This window comes from Coturnix japonica, chromosome 4, assembly GCF_001577835.2.
Source record: "Coturnix japonica isolate 7356 chromosome 4, Coturnix japonica 2.1, whole genome shotgun sequence".
Classification (NCBI taxonomy): domain Eukaryota; kingdom Metazoa; phylum Chordata; class Aves; order Galliformes; family Phasianidae; genus Coturnix; species Coturnix japonica.
In genome coordinates, this window is record NC_029519.1 from 14617597 (window position 1) to 14645523 (window position 27927).

The 27927-nt window shown below is 42.2% G+C and overlaps 2 protein-coding genes across 7 annotated transcripts in view; both read right to left on the bottom strand.

Moving 5' to 3' along the window:
* The window catches only part of STAG2 (stromal antigen 2), a 66914-nt gene extending 66206 nt beyond the window's left edge, over positions 1-708 (bottom strand). For 2 of the 5 annotated variants that reach the window (XM_015860783.2, XM_015860782.2), the window contains exon 1: positions 482-706. The gene's annotated coding sequence lies outside the window, so the exon portion shown is untranslated. Of the gene's footprint in view, positions 1-481 lie in introns of all 5 variants that reach the window. The other 3 variants (XM_015860781.2, XM_015860780.2, XM_015860778.2) reach the window with 3 other exon arrangements.
* An 8246-nt stretch (positions 709-8954) lies between these two features.
* Positions 8955-27742, bottom strand: XIAP (X-linked inhibitor of apoptosis). 2 transcript variants are annotated; one of them, XM_015860817.2, is made up of 7 exons: positions 27635-27742; positions 17624-18530; positions 15807-15906; positions 14812-14890; positions 14247-14280; positions 12899-13099; positions 8955-11483 (listed from the first exon to the last, which is right to left on the bottom strand). In XM_015860817.2, the coding sequence occupies exons 2-7, from the start codon at positions 18495-18497 to the stop codon at positions 11290-11292; spliced, it is 1482 nt and encodes a 493-aa protein (XP_015716303.1). In that variant the 5' UTR covers positions 18498-18530; positions 27635-27742; the 3' UTR covers positions 8955-11289. The 2 variants fall into 2 exon arrangements, with proteins under 2 accessions (XP_015716303.1, XP_032300212.1); XM_032444321.1 differs by lacking the exon at positions 27635-27742 and adding an exon at positions 20400-20710.
* Positions 27743-27927: the final 185 nt, after the last annotated feature.

Sequence of the window (27927 nt, forward strand, 5' to 3'; positions counted from 1 at the left end):
CCGGCCTTGCCCTCCCCGCCCGGCGGCGCACACACAATGCCCGGGTCCTCCATCTTGCCGGCAGCCGCCGCTCGGCTCGGGGGAAGGGGGAGGAGAAGGAGAAGGAGGTTCTCCATTTTAGCTCGCCGAGCGCCGGGCCCGGCCTGCCGGCGGCCCTCCCCGGGCCGGAGGAGCGGGCCCCGTGCCGGTGTCCGGGGTGCCGCTTTCGGGGCCCTCCTCTCTCCGCCGGCGCCGCCGCTCGCGTGCCCCCCTCCCCGCCGAACGCGCCGGGGGAGGGGGTGGGAGAGGGGGGGGGGGTGTGGAGCGGGGGCCGGAGTGTTTTCGCGGCTCGGCCCCGCCGTCCTCCATCTTGGCTGCGCCGATCCCCGCGCCCCGCCGCCCCGCGCCGCGCCCCGGCCCGACCCCGCTCCGCCGCCGCGCGGCCCGTTCCCGCGTCCCCCCTCCAAACTTCCAGAAGCTTCGCCGCCATTTTCTAACTTACCTTGCCCAGCGTCGGCGCGGGCGGCGAGGAGGCCCCGGGCGCGGCGCCGCGCTCCTCCGTCCCCGGCTCGGCCGCCTCTCGCTCGCCCGGCCCGGCCCGGAGACGTGCCGGCGGGGGGAGGGGGGGGGGTCTGTGCCCGGCGGGGAGCGGGCAGGTTATTTAATTTGGCGGCGGCGCCGGGGATTGTTTGGGGTGTTCGCGGCTCGGCGGCTCGCGAGCGAATGGAGGCCGCAGGCGCCACCTGGCGGCCGCCGGGCGCGGCCCGCTCTCCTGGGCGTGGGGCGACATCTGCCGGCCGGCCGAGGAGAGCCGCGCCGCGCGGGGTAAACAAGGCCCTGCGCATGCGCGCAACGCTCCCCCCGCCCCCTCCCCGGCCGGCCGGGCGAGGAGCCCCGGCTGTGCGGGGCAGCGGCGAGCGGAGAGCCGGGAGGGGCCGGGCCGAGGGGGGAGGCGCAGCTGGCGGCTGCATTCACGGGGCGGGATCGGGTGAACGAAGGGAGAGGGCGGGAGGCTGCCGAGAGGGACGGCCTGAACCCTCCGCAGGGCTCTGATCTGGTGGCTCCCGCTGCCCCTCCGAGCGCTTCGGCACGGCGCCTTCTACGTGCTCCTTCTACGTGCTCCTTTCAGCTCTCAACTCAGTTCGTTGTTGTTTTTCCCCCGGCCTTATGCGATGCTGTAGCTCGGGACGGCCTTGTGCAGGCTCGTGGTTCCACCCCGCAGCACGGCAGCGCTGCTTCCCCACGGTCAGCTCCCAAAACTTGGAGTTTAGTCATAAAAACGTGGGATTTTTTAGTATTTATTTGGACTCGTCTTCGGATGTCCAGAAATAAAAAACAAGTTGTAGATCTTTTCTTGTCTTGCATAACTCCAAGCACGGTGTTCATGCTGCGTGCTCACTGCATTACTTATGTAGGAAAGAAACTGTAAGCTTTTGCCTGCACAGTTTCAGTAGTGGCTACTCGCACTAACACCCAGCGTTGTGTAAAGATGATCATACTTTACTGCCAGAGCTGGAGAAGCTCTGGGTGCTCCAGGCGGCCTCGGTGTGGAAAACCCAAGCGCTCAGATACAGGTCAGGTATGCGGCGCGATGAGGAAACGCTGCAGTTTGACACGCTCCACCTCATAGCTGAGATTTTTTTAGGTAATTGTCTTTAACAGTGAAAATGTGACATTATTCCTAGGGTGCGGTTTGGAAGGAACGCGTGCACAAGCGCTGACAGCTCCGTGGCAAGTACAAAAGCTGACTCAGACCTTAAGAGCTCAGATTCATAACACTTCTGCACGTCCTGACTCATCTGATGGCTGGGTTTGTGCTCTTGTGACAGCAGCTCGTGGAAGCTCAACAGAGACCCGAGTCACTGGGCACACAGACCAGGAGGATTTCCACTCCTTCCCAATTGCTCCATTCATGTGTGGACACTGCGTAAGCAGAACTTGCATCATCAGAGAGGTGGGATGGGCCATTGCTTTCCACCTATAGCAACAGGGGAGATGTGATGAAAAACCCTTCTTGCTATATAATATAACCACTCTTTTCTAAGAGCAGTTCCAGATGTGTTTTGACCCATTTTCAGTATCTGTGAAGGAATCAAAGAACATCCTGAGGGATCTATGTAGAACTTCAGCATTCCGGCATATTTTCCAATAAAACAGCAATTTAAAAAAATCCATTATCCAAGCATAAGGAAATAGAGACGTTTTACAGCTCTCACCTCACTAGGGAGGGTTTGTATCTGACAGAAAAGCTGTGAGAAAGAGGGGAGGAAAAAGCACTTTATGGGACTCCATCACCTTTCTTACAACAGTCACTCTTAAGACTTCAAAGTCCACCATTATGGATAGTGAGCCCAATTCAGAGATGATTTAACAATGACTTTTACAACAGGGATTGTTACAACGCTTGATCCAAAGACAGCTCTTGATCATTCACCCATTTTAGAGTTCTAGGAGGGGGCAGATACCCAACTAATTCCACATCTGATTAATGGCCAGAATTCCACCAGCAGATCAGAACACCCTCAAGCTGCCAGATGGCTGATTCATTCCTCCAGGCAGGAGACTCATGCTCATGTTGCTCCCCTTTCTTTGAGGGAAACAGAATAGGAAATTGCTCTGCAATTCTGTTTCCTCTTTTCTATTTTTAAAAATAAATAAATAAGTAGCACATCCCTTGACCATTCCTTTTATCTTTTCTAAAGATGTGTGTATAAGAGTCAGAACAAAGAGAAGGAGAAAAAAAAAAAAAAACAACCAAACAAACAGAATTGTTGTACTGGATTAATTCCAAGGAGAGGCGGTGACCTGGATCACCTGTATTAAATAAGTTCACAGCCGTATTTTTATCTGTCTTGCTGGGGACAGAGACAAAAAGCAGTTTTCCCAGTCCAATTTTGTTTCTCTGGTTTTTGAAACTGACTCAGTCACTCCAGGGAAATCTGCTCTGAAACCTTTTGGAGATGAGCTATTACATAAGAAACGAAAATAAAGACCAAAAAAATGGGTTGCTTTCCCCTAACTCACAGGAGAGAGATTTCACATCAGTGGCTCCTTAGACCTTTTTCCCTGTTCTGTGAATAACTTCTTCCTTTTGTGGTTTACATAAATCACCCTTTTTTGTCCCTGTTTCTCACTCAGCTCCGAATTCTCTTGGATTCCATTTCTGCCCACTGTGCTCTCAGACCCACAAAGGTGTGCGGAGTCACAGCTCGTAGCTTTGCCATCAAAAAAGTTTCAAGCTTCACTCTTGGTTCTAGAAATGAATCAAAACCCTGGCAAGGCACAAATGCCTCCCTGCCATTTCTTCCCTCAGCTGTCTGCCTGTGCTACTTGCTTGCCTGGGCCCTGTTCTCATTCCCATATTTGAGGTGAGGGGGTTCTTGCTGCTACATCTCATTCTTTGAGATAATAACCCTATAGCCACATTTTAAAGTTTTCATTGTTAAACTGTGTAAAAGCCAAGCCAAATATTGGAAGGAAATAGTGAAAAGCCATTCTCCTACTTCAAAGGAGCTGATTTCATTGCAGGTATATGACTTCAGCCTTACAGATCTCACAAGGAGCATTACAACTCCAGCCCTCCCCTGAGCCAAGGGCAGGATCTGCTCCTGTTCCCAAACAAGGAGGCTCTGGGGGACAGAAGCAAACCATCCACCCAGGCAAAGGGATCACAGGGCAGGGAGTGCTTTGTGAGTCAGGCACTGAGGCAGCATTGGTGACACAACCTGCAGAAGAGGAGCAGGTACAGGAAAATGTGTTTCATTCTGGACAAATTGAGTAAGACAAAGGGCATGGTGAGAGGCAGGAAACTACAGACTGTCCAACAACACAAAGGTGGAGTGAGAAGCAGACAATGGCTGCTGAGAGGCTAAGTGAGCCCAATGGCAGCGACTGGCTCTGAGCAAGGAAGAAGCTTGAGCTGGGACAGTAAAAACTGTGCTGAGACCCCACGGTACTGTGAGCACACAGGGCCGCTCTGCTCCCAGGAGCATGTAGCACACAGCAGTTCTCAACTGCTCAGCTTTGTAGAGCCATAGGTCTCTCTGAGGTGATGACACAGAACTGGGTTTTGCCTGAAAAGGGGAGGAAGGCAGCTGGCTTGCGGTTAGGTGAGGTCGAAGTAGAACTGGGACAGAAGCATTGTTCTGCAGCTTAAATCCTGCCCAGAATCACAGAGCAAAAAAGATGATAAACAAGTGAAGTCAAATATATTTATGTTTAAATTGTCATCAATAAGCTTTGAAGAAAATGATCCGTCAAATAAACAAGTCAGCTCTCTCCTGTCTTTTCAGGCAAACACCCATTTTGGCTGTTGACAGTGGATCAGATTATCTTGGCCTTTTCCCCACAAACTGCTGAGGCCAGAGCTTGCGGAGTGCTGCAGTGGGAGCACGTGCAAGGGGGTCAGTGCCTACAGGACAGATAAGGTTAAGGAACAGATTACTCCTTCAGATAAGCTCATGTGGTTTTCTGGGCTGACTTAGCATGCTCCCAATATTCTACCTGTATCTTTGTCACCATTTCCTTTCATTTAGTTTTCATCATCAACCAGCTTCAGTGTTTCTTCCTGAAAGCCCACTCTCCTCCTCATCCAGTGTGGGGCTCAAGGATGTTCTTGCTGCCTGAACTCTCTGATACAGCATAAGGTACAAGCAAAGCAAAGCGTGATCTCGTCATTAAGCTGTAATTGAGATCTTCTTTTCATGAAGCAATGCATGACAAGTAGCAAGCAATGTAACAGTTCATTCATGGCACCTTGGCAGTTTGCACAGATGTTCAAAACTGTTAAGAGATGAACTGTTTCAGAATGCAACTTCCTTTAGCGGGCTTACAGAAGTACCACAAGCCTCAACAGCAGCAGCTGAAGGGCTTCTCCCTCCACAGGCCCTTCTGGGAACACTAAGCACTGAGGACAGCAGATCCCATCGTGACTCTCCAATATAACACCCTCAGGGCTGGGTACTGGAAAAGGAGATAAAGCCAATCCTGGATTCGGAAACTTAACTCTCTTATGCAAGAGTTCAAAGAGGCTACTACAGCTTGACACCTACCTTTGAAAAGCTCGCATTGAGAAGACAACTATTTGCTTTAAGTGATGAATCTCATCATGCTGTGCAAAAGTAGGTTACACAACTAGTAATCACCCAAAGGCAACTAAGTAGTTTTCACCTATCCTACAGTAGGATTTTGTTTAGCCAAGCAATTTATCACTGGCAATATACTGTCTTCTTTCCTGCCCCAGGAAAAAAAGCAAGCTTTTGTGCTATGTCAGTCACAGAGCTGTTATTCTCTGAATCAGTGTTAGTAATTTTACTGTAACAGTGACATCAGTATTGCTTAAATATGGAGTCCTGGTTAAAGAAACTGAGGATGAACTGCTGAAATTCAGTTTTTGTGCATTATCACAGGTCACTGGCCTCCTCACATAAAGCCACATCACAGTTACGGCTCAGTAACTTCTCTACAGCAGCATCAGCACATCCCTTAAAACTGCCCAACAGTGGCTCACAGAGACAGAGGGTACTGTCAGCAACCTGAAGCAGTGTGAAGGCACAGCTGAGGAGAGCTCTTCCTTATCAGGTTTTCTAGCCACTCAGCAAAACTTAATCACACAGAACACAAAACTAAAAAGGGGCGAGGGCAGGTTGAGTATTAACTCATAGTTCAGTTCTGTGAAGAACGAGGGTAATCCTACCAGACCAGCTGTACCATGGAGAAGGCAGCCATCACCCTTCTCAAAGCAGGTCCAGGAGGTAAGGCCAGCACATGAGACACACAATGTCACACCCCGTGCCAGGTCACCCATCCTGCTTGCTCATAGGAGTCGATCTTGCACCAAGTAGAAGGTAAAAAAGAACATTGTTCAACAACTTTTTCACTTACCTACCTCCACAGAAAAATACTGCTAAAGCCAGACAGATCTCAGAGCCACAGAATCACCAAGGTTGGAAAAGACCTACAGGATCATCCAGTCCAACCATCCACCCATCATTAATAGTTCTCACTATATCATGTCCCTCAACACAACGTGCAAACATTCCTTAACACCTCCAGGGTCGGTGACTCCACCACCTCCCTGGGTAGCCCATTCCCCTGACCTCTTTCAGAGCAGTAGTATTTCCTAATGTCCAGCTTGAACCTCCCCTGCTGCAGCATGAAGCCATTCCCTCTAGTCCTATCACCAGTTACACAAGTGAAGAGGCCAACCTCCTGCTAACTACAGCCTCCCTTCATGTAGGGATAGAGAACAATAAGGTCTCCCCTGAGCCTCCTCTTCTCCATACTGAACAATCCCAGCTCCTTCGGCCGCTCTTAATAAGACTTGTGCTCCAGACCCCTCACCAGCTTTGTTGCCCTTCTTTGAACACGTTCCAGGGCCTCAGTGTCTTTCTTGCAGTGAGGGGCCCAAAACTGGACACAGTACTCGAGCTGCAGCCTCATCAGAGCTTAGTCCAGGGGTAAAATCACTGCCCTGTTCCTGCTGGCAACAGTTTCTGATACAAACCAGGATGCCATTAACCTTCTTGGCCACCTTGGCACACTGCTGGCTCATGTTCAGCCAAGCATCAATCAATAACCCCAGATCTATTTCCTCTACGCAGTCTTCCAGCCACTCTACCCCAAGCCTGTAGCACTGCCTGGAGCTGTGGCCAAAGTGCATTTAGTCTTGTTGAACCTCATCCCATTGGCTTCAGCCCAGCTATCCAGCCTGCCCTCTGTAGGGCCTCGCTACCCCCAGGCAGATCCACACTTCATGCCAACTGGGTGTCATCTGCAACCTCCACATTCTTCACTCTGTGGCCTTTTAGGGTAGGCCTTACACATGATGCACTACAACTTCCATGCTTTGAAAGGCAAGGCAGATTCTTTTCCAAGTACTGACTAAATCTGATGCTCAGCAAATTTTATTTCATCTTGTACAATTTAACTCTAATATACAACACTTCAGCTTGATGTCTTCCACAAATGCGGTAATTAAGTGTTTGCATTAACACCTCATCCAATTGATTTCATTTCTAATAGCCTATTATGTTTAATTTTATTAATTTTAATAAAAATCAACATGAAAGCTGACTTTAAAAACCCGCATCCTTAGTTAACAAAAATGCTTTGAAAGCTTCAAACTGTTTGTCCTGTAGCTCCAGGCTGTGCATACAGCTAACCAAAATATGCACTTGGGTATTCATCATGGCCTAAACTATCTATGCAATATTAGAGGAAGTTTTAAAAAGCAAAGCTGAATTAAAGAAAAAGAAAAAGCAGTCAATGACATTACGGTTATGCTATGGGCCGTGGATTAAACCCAAAACAAGTATGGAGGCTAAGCATCTGTGCAGATGCAACCTGTAGGATAAATCTGTATGAAGTTTGGGGCTCCATATTTCCAAAGCACTGATAAAAAGCTAAAGGCATAACAAAAACTTTTTGTCCTTATCTTGTTCTTGTATTCCTAAACAAGGTTGCAATTTCATGTTTTCTAAATTAATCATTCGAGAATATATTAAAAACTCACGTCAATCTCCCACATACCTGGAGCAGCAAATAGCTCTACTATTGTCACAGTAAAACAGAAATAAGATTCTACGTAGTAACCAGTAAAAGAAAGTGACCAAATATTGGTACCTGGATTTTTCCTCCATAGCTCTTAATTCCAGGTAGCTCTTCAAGAAACCAACTTCCAGGCATCACTGTCTTGCTACTAACTCTCCTTCCAAAGGGCCTGTGATTCTATTATGTTTATTTGCATCCTTCATTTCTCTCTCTTTAAACATTCAGCTCAGTATCAGCATGTGCTCCTTTAAGATATTGAAAATCAAACCAATTAAAAGAAATCTTCCCAATTCAGCCTGTCAAAATGTGATGACTATGCTAATTATTTTCCTGCATTTAGTCTGAATAAGACTCTGATTGTAACAAAAAAAACCCTTAAAACCTACAGAGCAGTTTTGTCATCTTGGCTAGCAGGCTCTTAACCTTTTAATGTTCCCAAATAATTCAAACTCAATGTAACAGTATAGTGATCTTCCACATTTGATTTTTAAAAATCCCAGATACACTGAATATCTTTTAGAAGCATTAAGAAGCTTTAAAGTGAAGCACTCTGTATTGATTTGCATATAAACTGGATGTTTTTTTCTTTCCATTTCAGTTTTGAAGGTATTGTTTGTGACCTACTTCTATTTATTTCCTCTTCAAGAGTTTACATAGTAGATTTACGCCCCAAATCACCTCCCTGCTAGGATTTAGTTTTGTAACAGTTTTAAACAGAATTTGCTCAGCCTCTTCTCAAATAGTTTTGTCTAGTCCATATGGCAAAAGTTGGAGGCTGTAAGCTAGATCCAGCTCATGCAGTCTCTCACATGACTTAGGTCAAGGTTAGGTAACAAACCATCTGCTAAAGCAAGGCAGCATAACGTGTTTGCACCAATAACTAAACACTCTATTTCAGCTGAGATATAGTAGCTCCTGTGCAAACACCCTGCGCTTTAGTTTCACTTGAAAGTTAACACAAGCCCTCCCTGTAAGTGAAAATGGGAGCTACAGACAAGGCTGCCAGAACTGCCAACCCGTATCAGTCCTGATAAGCCACGATAAAGCCCTGTATGAGTTAGTTCTCAAACAATGAACTCTTAAAAAAGACAGGAGAAAAAAAAGACACCAAACCCCAAACCCTTCTTACCAGTATATGACATATTTACTTTTTCCCAGAACACAAATCCTAGCACTGAGTTCTTTATGAAGTTTCTACTCAATTCCTAGGGACTAAATTCCAATTTATTAAAAAAGCAGCCAAATGAATATTTTAAAACAAATTTTAACACATACAAACCACAGATTGTTTCCTTTCAACCTAAAACATACTTCCTATCCTTACCAACATTCAGGTTAAATTAGGAACAGTTGAGTTATACAACAAAAAAGCAAGAGAATCCAACCTCCTCTTATTTCTTCTGCATGTAAGAATCAAACACTACTCCACAAACAACTGGATTGCACTTTATTTTAAATATACACAACATTTCACTGGAGAAACATGTCAGTTCTGTGAAATCTCATATAATTATAGCAAATATCTAACAAAAAATAGAGGCATTGCATTTGTGTATATTGAATTTAAAACTTTCATCATGTGAAAAACTATATATTCTTTATAAAGTGTCATTAATCAAATATATTACTCAGTGTAGGATCCAAGATAAAATTTCTGTATACACAGAATATATTAGTGTGCCCACGCAAATTGGAAGTCACATAATTAGTGTTACTGTAAACCAGCTATACTTAAAACACCAGCAGGAAAAAATGAGTTAGAATGATGCTACATGTTAGAAACATGAAGCAAACGCACAATGGATGTCTCGTGGGTATGAGGGAAGTTTTAAAAGAAGAGAGCTCCTGTCATAACGAAGGGCATGAGGTATGCAGAATATCCTTCAGTTCTGTCGAGTTCACTTGTAAGGAATGACATTTGTATACAAGACGGATGTGCTGAGAAAAGCAGAAGGCTAAAACCAGTTTTCTGAGGCCTATTTATACAGCAATGACAGAAATAGTAAGTGGGGATACAGGAACTATTGATCACAACAGAACAACTGGCAAAGTAACAGTAACAATCTAAAATCTCTCAGCAGCAGATTTACACATTCTATGAATCATGGCACAACCAAAGCTACAGAGCTAACGTTTTCAATCATATGGCGTTTTTGAGATGCTAGAACCTGAGATGATACACATACAAATACAAGTCAATTTCAAAAATGAATATGTACAAGTTTTATAGAGGGCCGGATTATTTAAACAACTGTACCTGCATAAGCTTCAGTTATACAGAGTCCTTCCACAGTGAAACAAAGGAATAGTGACATAAATAAAGCTCTGCATTGCTTAGGCTTTGCAAAACCAGGTTTATGAAGTGAAGCTACCAGAAGCTACATATACTTGAATCCAGTATTGGATTTGATGTAGAAAAACTTCGATTAAGAAAAATAATGTTAAGAATGTTTAAATACGTGTCATTGGACAGCAGAAAAACTTAAATACAGCGAGGTGATTACATCCTAGGATTGTCTGCATTTTATGCCTGTAGGTAGCACATGAAATGAACTTAAAAATGAGTGTTCTGATTAACATCATGATTAACATCAGTTACAATTTCCATCTTTCATTAGTCACAGGTATCCAGAGGCAGTTACATTATTTTCAAAGCTTAAAGCAGTTTTAAAAGGGTCCACTAATTCCAAGGGTGTTGCTACCTTGTAAATCTAAGGAGAAAAGAGGGGAAAAAAAGAACACTATTCAGAGCTAGTTCCTGTGTTGTTCATGTTTGTTTAGCCTGTTAATTATTATTTGAGACCGGATACAGAGGCTTACAAGCGTAAACAAGAATGACAAGACAGATAGACATCCTTCAGTGGCAATAAAGGCATCTAATTACTGATCTATGAAATATCACACAGACAACTGTAGCTAGAAGACATGGAACAACTTTGCTATAGGTTCTAACTGATGTTATTTTAAGACAGGCAAGGGACAAGAATAAAATGAAAAGATATTTTAGCCGATGTTTTCCAAACTAGAAACACTAGATTAATAGATGCAGAAAATGAAGTATTTCATGTAGCATCCAATGAATCAGAAAGAATTTTAATCCCAGAAAATCTATTCAGGCATCTGAACGTTCAAAGTAACATCATAAAAATTACCCTAAAGCAATTTATTTCCTCTGATGAGGCTGTTACCCCTGGTCCCACTAGAAGAGAGAATTAAGCAGGTCTATTTTTGACGAATGAGCTGAGCAAATGGTAATTAGTAGAAACATGGTCTATAAAAAGCAGGTTTTTTTCTGCTACTTATATACTCTCTCTGATTTCTCATACTTGTTAGTGGGGGAAAAAAATGCAGCATCAGTGCTACTCAATCAAAACCCCCAGTTTTCCTGTGCCATTTCCTGAAAGAACATGTGTATACTTAACTCCTGTATTCACAGAAGATTAGTAGAAGCATGAATACAAACAGAGCTGAAAATACAGTAACAGTTATTTTACAACACAACTTCAAAGTAAAAGCACAGAAAGTAAGGAGAGCACTAAGGAGGCAGTAGGATGAGTGCTTTAAACAAAAATCTAGCAGCTTCTGACAGTCAACTCATTTTTCAGGGTGTTGATTAAAGCTTTACTGTTTACATTATCTCCAAAGTGAGATGCGCCGTGTGTGCTAGACTGGTGAACACCCAACCGTCTGTTATCACATTACACACGTTTAAAGAAATAAAGCAGGAAACAGTTACATCTACAGTACTGCACCATCTCACTAATACATAAAAATTTTCTGTCTTTTTATAATATTTGTACAACACAGTGGACATTTATTGACTGCTTCAGCACATTCCTTACAAGCAACCAGGTGACCACAGGGAATGAGGACTACTGATATGTCTTTAGCCATACAGATTTTACAGAGCTTTTCTTCCTGCAGGCGTCTTAACTTCTCTTCGATACTGAGATCTAAGAAGAATAAACACACAGAAAGTAGTTAGTATGTTTTCATAGTATCTCATCTCATTTTTTCCCCCCTCCACAGAAAGACAGAGGATTTCCTTTCCATGTCATTTAGAAGTTACACCTTTAAAAAAGGCAAAAAAACCCACAACCCACAGACAAAACCACACAAGACGGGAAACCAAACTAAAATGAAATCTTCAACGTCTGTTTTTTCCCCCCACCTCCCAGACCAGTGCAGGGAATTCAGCCATCTCTGTTGGTAAGACCTTGAAATATCTGTGGAATCTAAGATACACATACTGCAACCAGGAGCCATTTGTTTTTTTAGAGACTTCCCACAGACAGCTTTCTCAAAACCTACACAGAAGGTGGAAGAAAGGATAATCAATCCTGGTTAAGTAATTTGGATTTACTTTTCCCCAGCAATTTTCCTCAGGCTAAAGAATGAGGATATCACTTCCCTCCGTCCTTCTGTTTATGAAAATGCCTATACTTCAAAAGCTTAAAAAACTGTCATACAGAAACAATTTGTTTTGCATTGTAGATTAGCTCTGCAATTTCTAGTAAGCCTCATTTGAAAATACACACTACAAAAGCCTTCTGCAGCATGGGGAAAGTTCCCTGCAGTCAGTCACAAAAATAATGCCCATCTTCATTGCAAGTTCTTTCTCTGCATAATATCCATGAAAAATGTTATTAAAAGGGACGGGCTAGTGAGCTCTCTGTCTATCATGCCAACCAGATGGGCTTTTCTCTCCCTCTGAATTCATCCATATGGTTGTCTTTAAACTACAAATAAGCTCTTGAGTGGGACAACTTGTTTCTGGTCAATCAGCAGGGCATACCACAATGGCTTTTCTGAGAATGACTTGTATGCCCAAACATAGTTGCAACGTAAATAATTAAAAAGGAATGTTGTTCAGTAGCAACTGGAGCAGTTCCTTATTGGCCAGGAAGGAGAATGCTTCTATTCAGTGCTGTTAGTAATGGCACCAATTTTACACTTGAAACATTTTAGCAGTGTAGTATTAAATTTTTTGTACACTGAATATTTGACAATAAATTGTGTTTACTTCCCCATATCTACAATTATCCTTGCCATTGTCACAGTAACACTGGCTAAAAAGCTAACCTCAGAGGGTACTGAACTATTATTTCAATATGTTTTGTGGTATTAATACTAAATATATTTTGCACGTGACATTCTACTAACCTCAAATATTTTTTAACACCCCCTTGCTCCACTTCTTTGATGCCCAAAAATAAGATATAAAACTTTAAGCTCCAATATTGTAACTTCATATTAAGCAATACTTGAGTCAGAGGGCAGAATGAATAGTTAATGATAGGATATACTTCATAGACAAACAAGTTATTGTGAAAGTACACATGTAGGTTTTACAGTTTACTAAGCTCACCTTGCTCAAGCGGGCTTTCCTTTGGTGGTTCTCCCTTTATATTTTCTTTCTGAGCACTTATTAAGTCTGCTACCAGATCCTCAACAGACGTATAGCTTTCTCCAGACACGTGCAACTTCTTTTCCATAGTGCTCCTAATCTCAGACAAACTGAAACCCATGTGTACAGCGTTCTGTACCAACTGATTCTGTAAGAGGTCATCTAAAACAATAAAGGAAAAGAAAAGAACACCACAATTTAACATACATATACATATATATATATACATATATATATATTTAACATAATATCTGATTGTATTCATTATAGTTAAAACACCTTTGCAGATATTTAGCAAAAAGAACTGCATTTCTGATTTGAGAGTTATGCTGCTTTTAAGTACTGCATTGGAAAACTCGAGAGCTTTTCAGTCCTTGTTTTCCCAGACTCTCTTCATCTGCTTATAGTATGGAAATCCTCCTAGGCTTGCGATTCAAATCAACTACTTCAACATTTTCAACACAATTCCTTAAATCACATGTCCTACATAATTTGTGAAACAAAGTCCAAAGCTGAACATTAACTGAAATCATCATAAATCCCAAGGAACAGTAAATACTAAAGTATTTGCTAACTTTACATTAGTTGTAATTCAGTTCAGAAAAGAAAAACAACCCATCCATCTGATAATAGAAATCAATACAACAATATGAATTTATGAAATCGAAACACAAGCGCAATCACTTCAGAATTTCTGAAGTCAGTCTTCCCAGGATAACACACACCACTCATTTAGGACACAACTGCTCTTCAGTCTATGGGACTTCCTCCTCTCTCTTTTTCAATGTAATTGCTTGAATAGATTTTCCAGCAGTGTGTCCTATGTATTTGAAAAGCTTTTAAAATAGATCTTGTGTAAGCACTCTTATCAGCAAGAGCTTTCATTCCACATCGCGCTGCAGCATGACTGCCTGCCTATTGTTTCTTTTACCATCTCAGCGTTCTCATATTCATAAGAAACATTATTTTACCATAACACATTCCTCCACATAAGTCATTTAAGCTTCCTCGGCTTCCTAGATTCCTTGTCTTTTTGCAATGTAAGTCTTCCCACCTCATGAAAATCAACAACAATCACTTTGTTTCAGTATTCTGCAGTGTTCATCATGTAACTTCTCTAATTCAATGCAGTATTTATCCACTGATGATTAGAGTTATCACACGAGAAACAAAATTCATTGTGCAATTTAGAAGGAACAAAGCAGTAAAAGAATATCACCCAACAATTTGCCTGCCATTTTTGAAAAATATAATAGAGTTAACTTAGAAATTTGGTTTTATTATTATTATTGTTATTTTTACTATATACCTTCAGGAAGTATTGAAACTTCAGCAGCTTCTATCTAAAAAATAAATAGAAAGATGAAAAAAATTACAATTCTGGAATGAGTACGAGGAGACCTATACAGTTATAAGACACAAAATAGCTATTTGACCTCAGTTATTTTATTGAGTAAAACTACTATAGTTAGAGCAGATTTTCTCTGCTCTAAACATTGGCAAAGGGATTCATACTTTGTTATGGCATTCAGACTTTGTTACATTTTCATTTTAACACTTTTCTGGTGCAATAATATGTACGTGGCTCTTGGTTCCCAGCCTACAAGGATTAGCATTTCAGTATGGAATATATAACAACCCACAAGGCACCCAAGCTGGCATTCATTATCTAAGTAGGGACAACTGTACAATCTATGAAGCTCAAATAGCAGAATCAAAACATACTTCAATGTTTTTTTACTTTCTGCCAAGGAAAGAAGCAGCAGGAAGACTAAAAAGTTATGCAGATGATCAGAAGATTGACTTCATACGAAAATTAGGTTATGATTGTTTTCTACTTCAGTAAAATATTTAATCAATAAGAAGACACTTACTGTTGAATCCCTACATCCATCTCTTAAGTGAACATTATTAATAAATTCTATTCCCTTTTCCTCTCTCAAGAACTTGCACCTATAAACAAAAATATTTAGTTATCATATAACTACATAAGCAGCAAACAGAAGTTGATATTGTAACTTCATAAAGGTTTGATACAATTCCTACCTCACATAGAATGCTTGCTTCCCAAACTTCAAAATGAACAATCAACATCAGTAATATCACCTAAGTGCTTCTAAAAAGTTATTAATTGCTTCAGCAGTAATTATGTGTTGCAGATTTGGTGAAACAGGAAGCTAAGGAACTGTTGGCCATGTCACCTCATGCTACATGTTTATAGTAGTAAAAAACTCCAATGAATTAATGAATAACTAACATCATGTCAAAACACTGGTTCTTTAAGTAGTTTGTAATCACAGAAAAGCAGCAACTGGTAATGCAGATGCTTTGTGTTTTGTTATTTTCCAACCAGTCCAAGCTACTGGGCAGTAGCTGGGGCAGATTTTATTTATTTATATGAGCATGGCAAATAGATTCTTGTTCATTGCTGGTGAAAACACATACCTAGCTGTGGTGACTATGCTGAAAAATAATGCTTTATAGCTGAGAATTTGCTCTATCAGACAGTGCAATTGTGCTTTTTGCATCTGTTGTAGTTTCCCTGTAAATAAATGAGACATTAATTTTGGAATCATCTATGTAGCATATTGTGAGAATCTGAAACACTGCCACCAATGTGGATGTGCTAACAAAAAGAAACCCTCCACTGTCATAAATAGAAACAGCATCAAAGTCACAGTCAGATTTCTAAAGACCTTACTAGTAGGCTCTGTCATAAAAACAAAATACTATGAAGACAACTCAGATGTGCACAGCCCTGTTTATTGCAGGGGCACTGGACTAGATGACCCTTAAAGGTCCCTTCCAACTCCAGGGATTCTACAGTTCTATGAAGTGTCAAAAGAAAACTGTAAAAAAAATACCTTACCCAGGAAACCACTTGGCATGTTGATCCCATGGGTCTTCATTTTCCTTCCATTCTTGCAATCCTCCACCGCAGTGGAAGCACACAACATGATCACCATTACCTTAGCAAACACCCAAGTTACATATTTTTAGTATGCACTGACAAGGAGTTCTTAGCTGAAGCACTACATTATTACAAACAACAAACATTTATATTACTGAGTGGAAATTGTAATTGGAAAATAATCCGTATAAGAGTATAATAAACATGATCTGAAACAAACGTTCAGGAAAAAAAAAAAAGTTGACCTTAAAGTCACATAAAATAGAGTCACATACAATATTTGAGAATTCTGATATAGCAAGTAATTAAAAAGCAAATGCTAAAAAGAGTCTATTATCAGATAGTGCATCCCTCTGATAAACAGGCCATTAAGTCATTACCACAAAAAGTTTATTTGGAAAGGAACTGACACAACTTTATCTGTTTGTCCTCATGACCACAGTTCTGTTTTCTATTCAAGTAACAGTAAAGCAAGAATAGAAATTACTAATAGGAATTTCATTCAAAAGAGTGTTCTTTGCTCCTTCATTTCACCATTAAAATTAATGGGTTCTACATAGAAGCAGCATAACTGATGGCAATTTCTGAAGAAATAGCATTCCTTCAGCACTAGCACTGTGCCTACCCCCATCAAAGACTGCACCAGAACTCTCTCAGACTCTGTGCTGACTGAAATAAGAGGGAGGGGGTACTTTTGTTTGTTTGTTTTTCACCAAAACTAACTCTGTCTCAGCCTACCAGAAATGCAAAGCCGTTTAAAGAGCCTTTTGGTCTCTTAAACTGCCTGTTCAGTTCACCTTCACAGTATAGATCTCTCTTGGCCAAGGTAAGCTACTTACTGTCAGGAGTCCAAGATGGAACTAATAAAACAATTCTATTGAGTACAAATATTACCTGTGTTCCACTTATGTAAGAATATATCAAGAGTTTTATTTATGGCCACAAGCAAAGCAAATGGTATCAGATTAAAAAGCTCTTCTGGGAGCTACTAAGGGAGAAGCCAATTAAGATGAGAGCAAGAAATTATCCTGGATAATCCCCTTTTCTTTGTGACCTAATAATAGCACAACTTTGCACAGCATCTCTCAGTAAAGAATTTCAAAGAGCTTTATCTGCACCACACAATTCAATAAGGAATTATTTGCCTTCTCCAGATTGAAAAAGCAATGCACAACGATATTAGAGCCTTATCCAGATGATACACTGGATTCCTAATAGTAAAATCTCTTCCAGTAGAGTCCTCGTCTTCATAAAGCTTTTACATTAGGTAATAATGGCACTTGCTTTTTTTGGTTGTCTGGATGCCATGATAATGTAAACACATTAACTAATTAAAATGGCATATAACCTGCACTGTCTTGGTTCAGAAGCTTCAGAGCTACACAGTTGCTCTTTAGACCTGAGGTGTTTATCTGGAGGACAGCACTTCATTTTTTAAAACTATTTGCTTCAGTTATTGCTATTGTAAAAGATACATTAGGAGGGTTTTAGCAGGTAAGGAAAACTTATTTTGATGCTCTGCTGCTAACAAAGCAAACAAACAAACCTGACAATTTGATATTGTGCTAAGAAACATTCTCATAGGGTGGCTGTAATCATGCAAGAGAAACACAAGAAGTAGTTTGTAAAGGAAAGCAGAATGAATACCAGTTCTACTAAAAGTCTGGCAAACCGTTCTGCATTAGAATAGGAAAGTGCTTATATTTTTCATTATAAAACATATTTGCACAACATTTATTTGTAAGATGTAATCGCCATTTGGGGGTCTATCTTACCTGTGCTATAGAACCCTGCTTCAGCAAGATGTTCCTTGTTAACAGGGTATATCCAAGTTAAAAACGTTTGTATCCGCCTCTCATATTCTACCATGGATGGATTCCTTGGATGCTGTTCGTTGCTTAGACAGCTTCTCCCAAGCTCTGTACAAATAGATTCAGTTGAAACATTTCCAACATCCCGGCCCAGGACAAAAAAGCATTTGGGAAAATGCCTCTTGTGCTCAGACCAAGCTCGATCACCAGGTTCCCAGTTTTTCAGTTTTCCACCGCAACAAAAACATGCAACTTGATCACCGACACCTGTATAGTAGAGTCCTGCACCAGCTAACTCCTTCGGAGTCAATAGGCCATAGGGGGGCCAATTGTGAAAGGACTTCAGCCTGGCTTCTTCGCTGCACATAGCAGGGTTTTTAGGATACAAAGTGTCAGACATGTCCACAACCTGCCTGGTTCTCAACAGGTAATCTGCCTCCACATCAGACAAGTCCTCCAGAGCAGAGGAGAGGGCTGAATTGCTGGAGCCGTTTTCAGTTCTATGCCGGTGGCTCTGCGCAAGAGGACGTACATCATTTTCCAAAAAAGCAGACTCAGTAATAAATCTGCAATCTGGGGAAAGGTTTTTGTGTCTGTCAATCGCTGAATCCCCAGGCTCCCATCCTTCAATAGTCGCATGGCAACTGAAGCACTTGACTTTATCACCTTCTCCAGTATAAACAAAGCCAGCTCGAGCTAGTGCTGATGCTGGAACCGGACAATCGCGGGGAAACTCCACAAAGGTTCCTAGCCGGGAGTGTTCCTGGGACCACTCCTGGTCACTGTCAGTGGCTGGGGCAGCACCAGGTTCAGAGTTATCCGGGCCATTACACGTCATCTCCTCATACGTAGGGCTCTTCCTTCAAATTCCCTAAACAAAGCATATACATGTTATCTTCAGACAGAAGGACACATCCACAAGCATGGAAATGAGCTAAATTCGACTAGCTGTGTTTTATGCATTAACGTCTCCTCCTGTTCCCTCCCTCCTTACCTGCTCCCACCCCTCCAGAGTCAAACCAAAATAAAGATAAAGCATAAGGAGTGGCAGGAAGATTGTGAAGTATTACAGGAATATGTTACAAAACATGACTAATAAGAATTTGCCTGTAACATACACAGATTTACATGTTCACATATTTAAGAGAATGCTTTATTTTTTGGAAGGGAATACTGCAAGAATAATAAAATTGAGGAAGAACTAAAAGCTGACAAAAGGCTTCTGAGATAAGAACATGGAATTATAGAATTAAATAATCTAATAGAATAAAACATCTGCCAAATTTTGTCTGGATGCAGTAATTCCTTTACAAGAAACACCTGAATGTTTTTTTTGACTGGTCAGCTCTGCTTAGACAGGATTGAACAGAAGGAAAATCAGGGTGGAGGAAAGAGGCTTGTTTGAATGCACTCATGCCAAAGCAATGGTACAAGATCAACAAGTAGCAGCGGGATGAGAGAAAATACTATTTTTTCAGAGGTTACAAAGTATATTCCCCCAAATCAAACACCTAATTTATGGAACTCAACAGGCCTTAAGTATTGATGTTGATGATTTCAAAACAAACCACCCGTAACTACCACACGGGAAAAGGGAAAGAAATTAAATGAGGTACAAGTAAGCATTACAAATTAGAACTATTTCCTGGTATACATTGCCAAATCCCCAACAGAGAAATACCCTAATTCCTCTGGAGAGGACTCCAAAGTGCTCTACCAAATGTAGTGAGAGACTCAGGCAAGAGATTAACCTGGCTGGTTTTGTCTGTAACAATCTTCAGCTGGAGGATGTGGTAAATCCTCCAAGCTACATTCACGGTTCCCCAATTCAAAAAGCGCTGCCCAGGTGCTGAGCAGAACAGAGCGAGACAGAGCAACCCTTTTCATCTCAAAAGCAGTTGCAGACTTCAAGAGTTGTGGCCTCTCGCTCTACACAACATGAAGCCTACAAAATATTTAGAAAAAAAAAAAATCACAGAAGTTTCCCATATTTTAACTGTAACGTTACAAAGACAGATGTTAACCCTGATAATGCACGCTTAGCTTTACAATCAGCAATGTCAAATCCAACAGATACCTTTCATCTATCCTTATTTTTATTCCCAAAAACATGTACCAGACTTATAGCACAGCCTAGAAACAAGCCACAGTTTAAGCTCAGCTCTGAGTACACACTAACTCTTTTAGTGCCTCACAAAAGCAGTGCTTTGGTAGCTACACCCACAGAACTGTGCAAGTGAACAACTCTCCTTACCCTACAACAAAAATGACACACAGTCTGGGTAAAATAGCGCGACATTTCTTTTAAAAATCCCCCAAATACTCCTATGAATAATCTTCCCAATAAGCCAACCAACTGAAGGTTGATTCCTCTTTTAGCAGTACCATGCAAATAAATACAGGGCATGCCAAGACACAGTCACTGGTCAAAGGACATTTCCCTCTAGAGTTGCTGAGCCAACAGTGATTTCAGAGCACAGAGAGTGATCGGGAGAGTCCTAAAGCAAAACTAGCAGCCATCACTGGCAATTTTCACTGGAAATCTTCATATCCCCCAAGTAATTTCTGTTGCAAAACTGTTGTTTTGCTCTCTCCATTTGAGACAAAAATGCTTCAAGTAAGCACCTACCTAACTTGTTCTGGGTAGGACATCATTAATGAAAAGCAATTGGACAGATCAGAGTTTCAAAGCGTGTGATTCCTGCCTTGGTGCAGGTTGCCTGCAGGCCACAGCCCCCACCTGATGGGTGCACGTATCCCTTTTGGCACAGAGGGCCCTTTCCCCAGAAGAGGAACCATCCAACCTTTGGGTGCCAAATTCAAGAATGGGTGCTGTGCTTCTTCAGCTGAATGACGTTCTGGTGCCTGAGAGTAAAGCTTTGATGCACCTGGCTTCCCCCGGTGTTTACAGCAGCTCTTCCGCTGTCCTGAATGCATCTGAGCCAGCACACAGCAGCCTCTCTCACCCAGGTAGCCACTACAGCCTTCTGTTGCATGTGCTAATCAGGAATGCACCTTATACAGTAAGAGGGATAAAGCAAATGAGAAACCTTCAATCAGTTATTACCTGTGCCTCACACAACTTGACAGATACCCTGCCTCATTGACAGGGTAATGGCCATCAAAGGTCTCAGCGCAATGCTATAGCAAGCACCCACACCCAAACCCAACCCTTTATGACAGCTCCATTCACTCAATGAGAAGCATTTATCTGAGCCAGTTTAAAAAAAGAAAGATTATGGCGCACTTTGCCACAATGACAAAGCAAACGAGCCAGCAGGAAGGTTGAGAAAACACATCAGCGGCATCATGCTTACTGCATGCAGCTGTGGGCACAAGGCTGGTTTTGAGCACCAACTGCAATTAGTTCTGCAAGTCGGTTCGTAACTAATGTAATAACATCTGTAATAACACTGCAGAATGATTGTAGCTCAACAAATTCAGAAACAGCAAATAAATTATATTGACTGACCCACAGGTCTGAATTGTATGCTTGCTTTGACCTTCAAAGGGTAAAACTCAGTAATTACATGAAGTAACATGAAAGCTGTAGGTATTAATATAGTGTGTGTATATATATATATATACATATATATATATATGTGGTATAGTATATATACTTTTTAATTATTATCATATATGTTTAAGGGCTCATATTTATTCCCCATTAAAAATCTTGCTTTTAAATCCTGTAGGGTTGTTCCTATAAATAGATCAAATGATCTCATGCAATTGGAATCATCATTACTACTCCTCAATCACGCAATGATTTGCATTGCTCGCACAGCCTCAGCTGCATACTCTTTTTCTTATCTGCACACCTAAAAGACTTCCCAGAGGGTGGCAAACAACGTCTGCTTCACATCTTTCAAAGTTCGGAGGTTCCTTTTCAGAAAGTATCTCACAAATGTGCTTTCAAAGTACAAATAGCAGCGTGTTTTTACTTTTACTTACATAAAAACAGGTTCAGAAATAACGACAAAAATCCCAACTCTTACCCTATTAAGAGTTTTTACATCCTACATCTGTTTTCTATGTGCTTTTAAACCAGATCAGAGCTTCTACATCCCTTTTTGATCTGTTGCAAACAAAACAGCTGAGGCAATCGCAACCTACTGCCAACCTTCTGTTATCCACCCTCTGAACTTTGTCCTGAGGGGAGGAGACAGAGCAAGGCCCCAGTTTGATGGGCCTCAGGGATTTCCTAGAGACACAAAGACCTCCCTTGGTTTGTACCTTTTTGTTTCATAAGCCCAATGGTGACCACTCACTATAACAATGAGCATGATAGACAAAGTTAAAGAAGAGTTGAGAGAATAATCATGCCTCCGTTTCCTGCAAGTTAGGTACTTGCAAGCTGTCTTTTGCAAGCGTCACTTTAACAAGGGGTCATATTGCATTATTGCAACTCATTACTGATCATCCTTCTGCTACCTGCACCAGCCCAGGCCCTGCTGCTTCTCTGGTGTCATTCCTTGAATCACTGCCCAGCCCCCTCTGTTCTAAAGGTTTTGGTCACAGGAACTTATTTTAAGGGAAGTTTTGCTTTCGGATTGTTTATAAGCATATCATGCTTAATCATGGTTTTTTTTCCCCCCTTCTCTTGAAATAACTTCTCACCTTTAAAAATAAAGCCTGTAGAACTCAAAATATCCCGTGGGCGGCTCCTATGTGACAGACTCTCCTAGCAGAAGTAACAGCATGAGACAAACTACCATATACATCACTTTGTATTATTTATTCCGCTTACTCTGCTGATCGTCTGGGTGTTTGCTGGGAAGCTGGGTGCTGTGAGGACACTGAGGAACTGAGAAGGGAACGCTTGGGCAAAGACACAGAGAGGGAAAGAATGGAAGACTAAACTTCAAACATCAGCTTTGTATTATAGGACTACATCTTACATGGGATAACAATGGAAAGCAATGTCTTGTGAAGTAACAGAACTCCAAAATGTTATTTAAGTGCAGAAGAAAGTTTATGACTGAGAAACATAAAGTACTAATCTGTAGCCAACTCACACACACATACAACACTTTATGATACATTCACACAGCAGGCCTGAGTTTAGAAAAGAATTGACTTAACCCATTCCACATAGATTTCATTAAAATTCCTGGATCTTCTATTGTGATTAAACTTCATCTTTACTTAGAAAGCCAGGTGATATTATTATTATTATTGAAGCATTAAACATCTCCTCATATAAGAAGTGAGTAAACAAAGCCCATTTTAACCTGAAAGACTTCCAGAAGCTGAGCCAAGTTCCATCCTATTTTTAAATACATGAAAGTTATTTGCCACAAGACGCCTACCACTTTTAGGCTGAAGTATCCATTTAGACAGCACTACTTTTTAAGCTTCCGTTTGGGGAAAACTAAAAACAACGAACTAACAGACCCCATAAAGTTCACAACCCAGGCATTACCTTATTGAAAATATAGAACTGCATGCCTAAATTTTAGAAGTCGGGCATTTCCCATTCAAGTTTTGTGCCAATTATGATTTTATGCAAAACTATGACACCATCACTTTACCTCAGACTAAAATGTTTCAAAGGAAAAAACAACCGATCTGCTTTTCTCTCTCAAGCACGTTATCACACACTATTATTCCCATCCTCAACCCTAAAGCAGACTGACATTAGAAGGAGTTATTTTTAATCCCTGTCTCTTTCCAAATGGCAACACAGCAGTAACCTTCAAACCAGACAGGCAGTGGCACAGCCTTGCGTTCCCGGCCACAGCACGCATCCAACACACAGCTTGTATTGCTTGACATGCTCACTATGAGAGCAATGGGAGTGTTTATTGTCGACCCAGTTCTGAAATGCGAGAGCAGTGCACCAAGTAAATATCAAACAGGACACGCTGTACCAGCTGATCACACATACCACAGACCATGTGGATGTCACTTTGCTGCATTGCACTTTGTGCCTGCTCAGCTGCAATTTGATCAAAGGAGTGTGCTATGCACTGAGCTGTACTTACAAAGATGAATAAGGAAGGGAGCTTGCGAAGTATTCACACACTTTAGCATGTTCATATCTACATAACAGTAACCATTTAGAAAAACCAAACCATTTTGCTGGAAGAATCACAGAATTATCAAGGTTGGAAAAGACCTAGAAGATCATCTAGTCCAACCATTAAAGAGAGATTTCTTTTAAGTAAGGAGGGAAGCACCTATACAACACCCTTTGCTTTGGCACCAAATCTTATCTAAGTGCATCAGCTTTAGGGTTTTCAGATTGGCCCTAGTGAGCTTCCCACTGGGGAAAAGGAAGAAATGAAGCTCCTTGCAAGCGTTTCATATACAGTAAAGAGCAAGAGGGATGTTGGCCTTTTCAATTTGGACACAAGAAAACCTATCCAAAGCAGAAGTTTAGATCTGACAGTTGCTGCCACTGAAATGAATTGCCTACAGATGACAGGACCTAAAAATAAAGCAGAGGAGGAGAAGGGGGGAAAAAAACAGTCAAAACCTTCCCACGAAATCCAAACCTCAAACATACTGAGAACAAGGTAGAAAGAGAGACTACAGGTAAAGGCAGAGAAGCAACTCCAAGAGCACCTGACTACACATAACCTCACAAAACAAACCACACAACAAAGCAATCCTGACAGACTCAACTTCCCCTGGCAGTTCCAGTTCCAGACTGCTTCATATGCAGCATAAATGGAAACATAACAAAATGGTGCTCAAGAAAGGCACTGTGCTCTCGTAGCCGTACAGAAAACTGTCTAGGATTTAGGTACCGTTTTTAAATTACAGATCACTTGGAATTGTACCATTTAAGCTTAAGGAGTTTCTGTAAGTATTCTTTCCAGACAAACCATATGGGAATAATAAACTTAACATTAGGGGATTTTCTTTTATTTTTTGCACATTTTGGAAAATTGGTCTGTCATTTTTTTCCCATCCTGTTTCCATATCCCCTACCATGTGCTTAAATATTTTAAGCTTAAATACTTTAAATAATTTAAACTGAGACAGAGGAGATTTAGGTTGATATTAGGAGGACGTTTTTCCACTCAGAGGGTGGTGATGCACTGGAACACGTTGCCCAAGGAGGTTGTGGATGCCCCATCTCCGGACGCATTCAAGGCCAGGCTGGATGTGGCTCTGAGCAGCCTGGTCTGGAGGTTGGCAGCCCTGCACACAGCAGGTAGGTTTAAACCAGATGATCGTTGTTGCCTCCAAATGCACTTAGACAAGCTGCAGTCCTTTACAAAGCACCTATCCTAACAGCTCAGATAGAAACAGATATATGTACCTAAGCTACAACAAAGCAACTTCAATAAACTGAGAAGCAAGCTATACAGATCCAACCCTCCACAGAGTTAAAACAGGGGAACAAAGTATCCATCAAAAGTATCAATCAGTGACTATAAAGTGTATCACTGCAGGAATACAACGGAGTTACTGCTCTTCTTGGTTAGGAAGAAAAAAAAAAGGCAGTCAATGGGAATATGTGAACAAAATGGGCAGTGATAAAAAACACCTGGCAAAACCTGCAGTGACCATGGATACTCCTCCCTTCTCAAGTATGAGCTGTGCTCCAGCTTGCAGCATCACATGCTTTTACTGTTCAGCTAGAAAACATTTATGCCTATAGATGAGTGAAAAGACAGAAAGAGACAAGCTCTCTTCAAGGGGACATAATGAGACTGGACTCCAGTTGCAGTAAAGTGATTAATGCCACAGCAAAACTGCCAGATCCTTGCGATTATAAAGGAAGAAACTGCAGCAGCAGGGCAGCACAGGGAGCCCATGACCTCTGCCCAGCTGGGCTGCTCACACAGCAAATCCATCTGGGCTAAATGGCACCTCAGCCCAGTATCACTAGCATGAATGCTTTGTCATTCATCGATGGGCTGAAATCATACACACCCAAATTGGTGTGCATACACACAGCTGTGTGCTTGGAATCTCTTGAATTATCCTCTATACTTGAAGTTTTTTATCAAGTTGGGATGACTCGAGGACTAATTCTAACACAAAAGTGAAACGTGAAAATTGCACCTGCAGACAGCACTCAGCACCAAATGCTGCCTTACTGTTTAATAAGAAAACGTTCAGAACACAGAAGGGGAAGGACAGCAAACTTCAAGACCAGCTTCATTTTACGTTCTATATTACATAAGTGACATTGCTCACTGAGGATGGCTTCTCAATTCCAACATTGATTAGATTCCACTAAGCAAGCTTTAAAATAGAACCTGCACTCTAGTAAAGAAGATTTTGGATAGTCATCAAGTCCAAAATTAACATGGGAAGCACCCAGGTTCTCTGGTAACAATTTTCAGTTGTGCACACAGTATTACAGTTTCCATTTCTAAAATAGGAAACGTTCCTAAAACTAGATGTGCAAAATCTCTCCTTATGAAATCAATTGCTGTCCCTTCTTCGTCTACTCAAAGACACAGCAACGTATAAGGGGGTCAAATATCTTATTGCTGGTATCCACCCGATAACTAACCAAGCATAGAAAAGGCAAAAAGTAAAACATTCTGTGATACAGTCTGAGCTGTTAAGAAGCAGCACCAATTAAAACAATAGCATTTCTAGTCCTGAAGGACAACCCAAATCAGGCTGTGCAACACGCCTTCTTCCACTTTCACATACCTTCAGCCTATCTGCACAACTAAAATTTTCTTCCCCTTAGGTTCAGAAATCTATTTCTAGAGCCTGGCTTCCTATAGTTGTGTTCAGAGCCTTTTGAATAGAACATCTCATGATGGACCTCTTGCTATGAAAAATAAGCTGCAAGAGACTACATCCATTAACTCCTGATGGAAAATAAGAATGAAAGGGTATCTACAATGGCTTTCCCCTTGGTATCCTGCCACCAACCAAGGTTAGCAGCAGATTAACTAAAGCAGATACAAGTTTCATGTGTTCTGGCACCAATCTTTAGGCAATAAACAAACAAATAAATAAATACATCCTTTCCTTCACAGGGAGCTCTTCATTGACTTATGAACTGGATATTCTGCAACACTTCAACTCCCTTTGGCTGCCTCGCCCAGCCTGGCAGTACAGCAACAGGTGCACCATCACTATCGTGGGCACACAGAAGCCTGCAACAAAATCCACCTTCACATTCCAAAGGCTTTGATAGGAACACGCATTTTCTAACTGTTCTGATAACAGAAGCAAGTCTGCCTCGTATCACTTGAAGCAGAAAAAAACCCCACCACACCCACATCAGAGTTCTTTCACTTTTGCTGCTGGTTACAAGGAGCAAGGTCAGAGGAAGCACAGAGCTGTCATTAACTCATTTCTTTGCCCTTCTTGGCCAACAGCGTGGGTGCCCAACTTCCAAAAGGACTGAATCACTCGTGTGTCCTCTTATGGGTCCTAAATAAAACTACAGGACAGCAAAAGGAAGCACTTAAGGAAACAAAAAAAATATATCAAAATATAGACTTATTCAACAAAACTTTTCATCCCCAGATGAAAACTTGCTTTCTTAAAGTTCATCTTACGCAGTTATTTCAAGAGACGAGGTGAATAATTCAGTGTATATTTAACTGCATCAAGCTATTAGTTAAGAAAGGATTTGGAAGCATCCATCAGCAAAATGTTTTTTTTCTTTTGGTGTAAGTGAAGCAAACACCACCACACCTCATCCCTAACGTAACACACAGCACAGCTCCAGTGCGGGCAGCAGCACAGGAGGAAGAGCTGAACGACTCTGCTCCATCCGAACACTGTCCTACACACGAGATCACAACTCCAGGCAGCAGACACTTCAGTGGATACCACAAAGCCCAGGCTGTGAAACCACGAGCGGACACCTCTGCAGCGGAGGGGGCGCGCCCGTTCCTGTGGCAACGCCTCCCGGCTCGGCGACCCTCGAGCACATGGGGCGGGTGGGCCCCGAGCAGAACCAGGGCTGGAAAGGAGCGGCCCTACCCCGCGCGGGGAGTCCGCCCGCCGACCCGAGTGCGCCGCGCCCGCCTGACAACTCACCGCGCCGCGTATCCTCCTCACCGGCCCCGGCTGCGGGAATCGCTCCGGCTGAGAAAATGGCGGCTCCCGGCAGCCTCTCGGCTCCGCACCGCTCGGCAGCAGCGCCCCACACAGGGCCGGGGGAGCGCGGCAGTGCGGGGCCCGCTGTCAGACGGCGGCACCCAGTGGCGGCGGGCGGGCAGCGCATCACCCCTCAGCGGCTGCTGGTCTTCCTGCCCGCTCCTCGTGGAGTGGAGCGGCCGAAGAGCCCCCAACCCGCTCGCCAGCACTTCCCGCTGGGTACCGGCCAGGCG

Bases quoted from the DNA above. Each gene is read 5' to 3' on its own strand.
- XIAP (XM_015860817.2), bottom strand. From the start codon at position 18,497: ATGACGTGTAATGGCCCGGATAACTCTGAACCTGGTGCTGCCCCAGCC. The intron at 15,907-17,623 runs GTAAGATAGACC...GTGTTTGCTAAG, and splicing joins AGCAGGGTTCTATAGCACAG to GTAATGGTGATCATGTTGTG. The intron at 14,891-15,806 runs GTAAGGTATTTT...TTTTGTTTATAG, and splicing joins CATGCCAAGTGGTTTCCTGG to GTGCAAGTTCTTGAGAGAGG.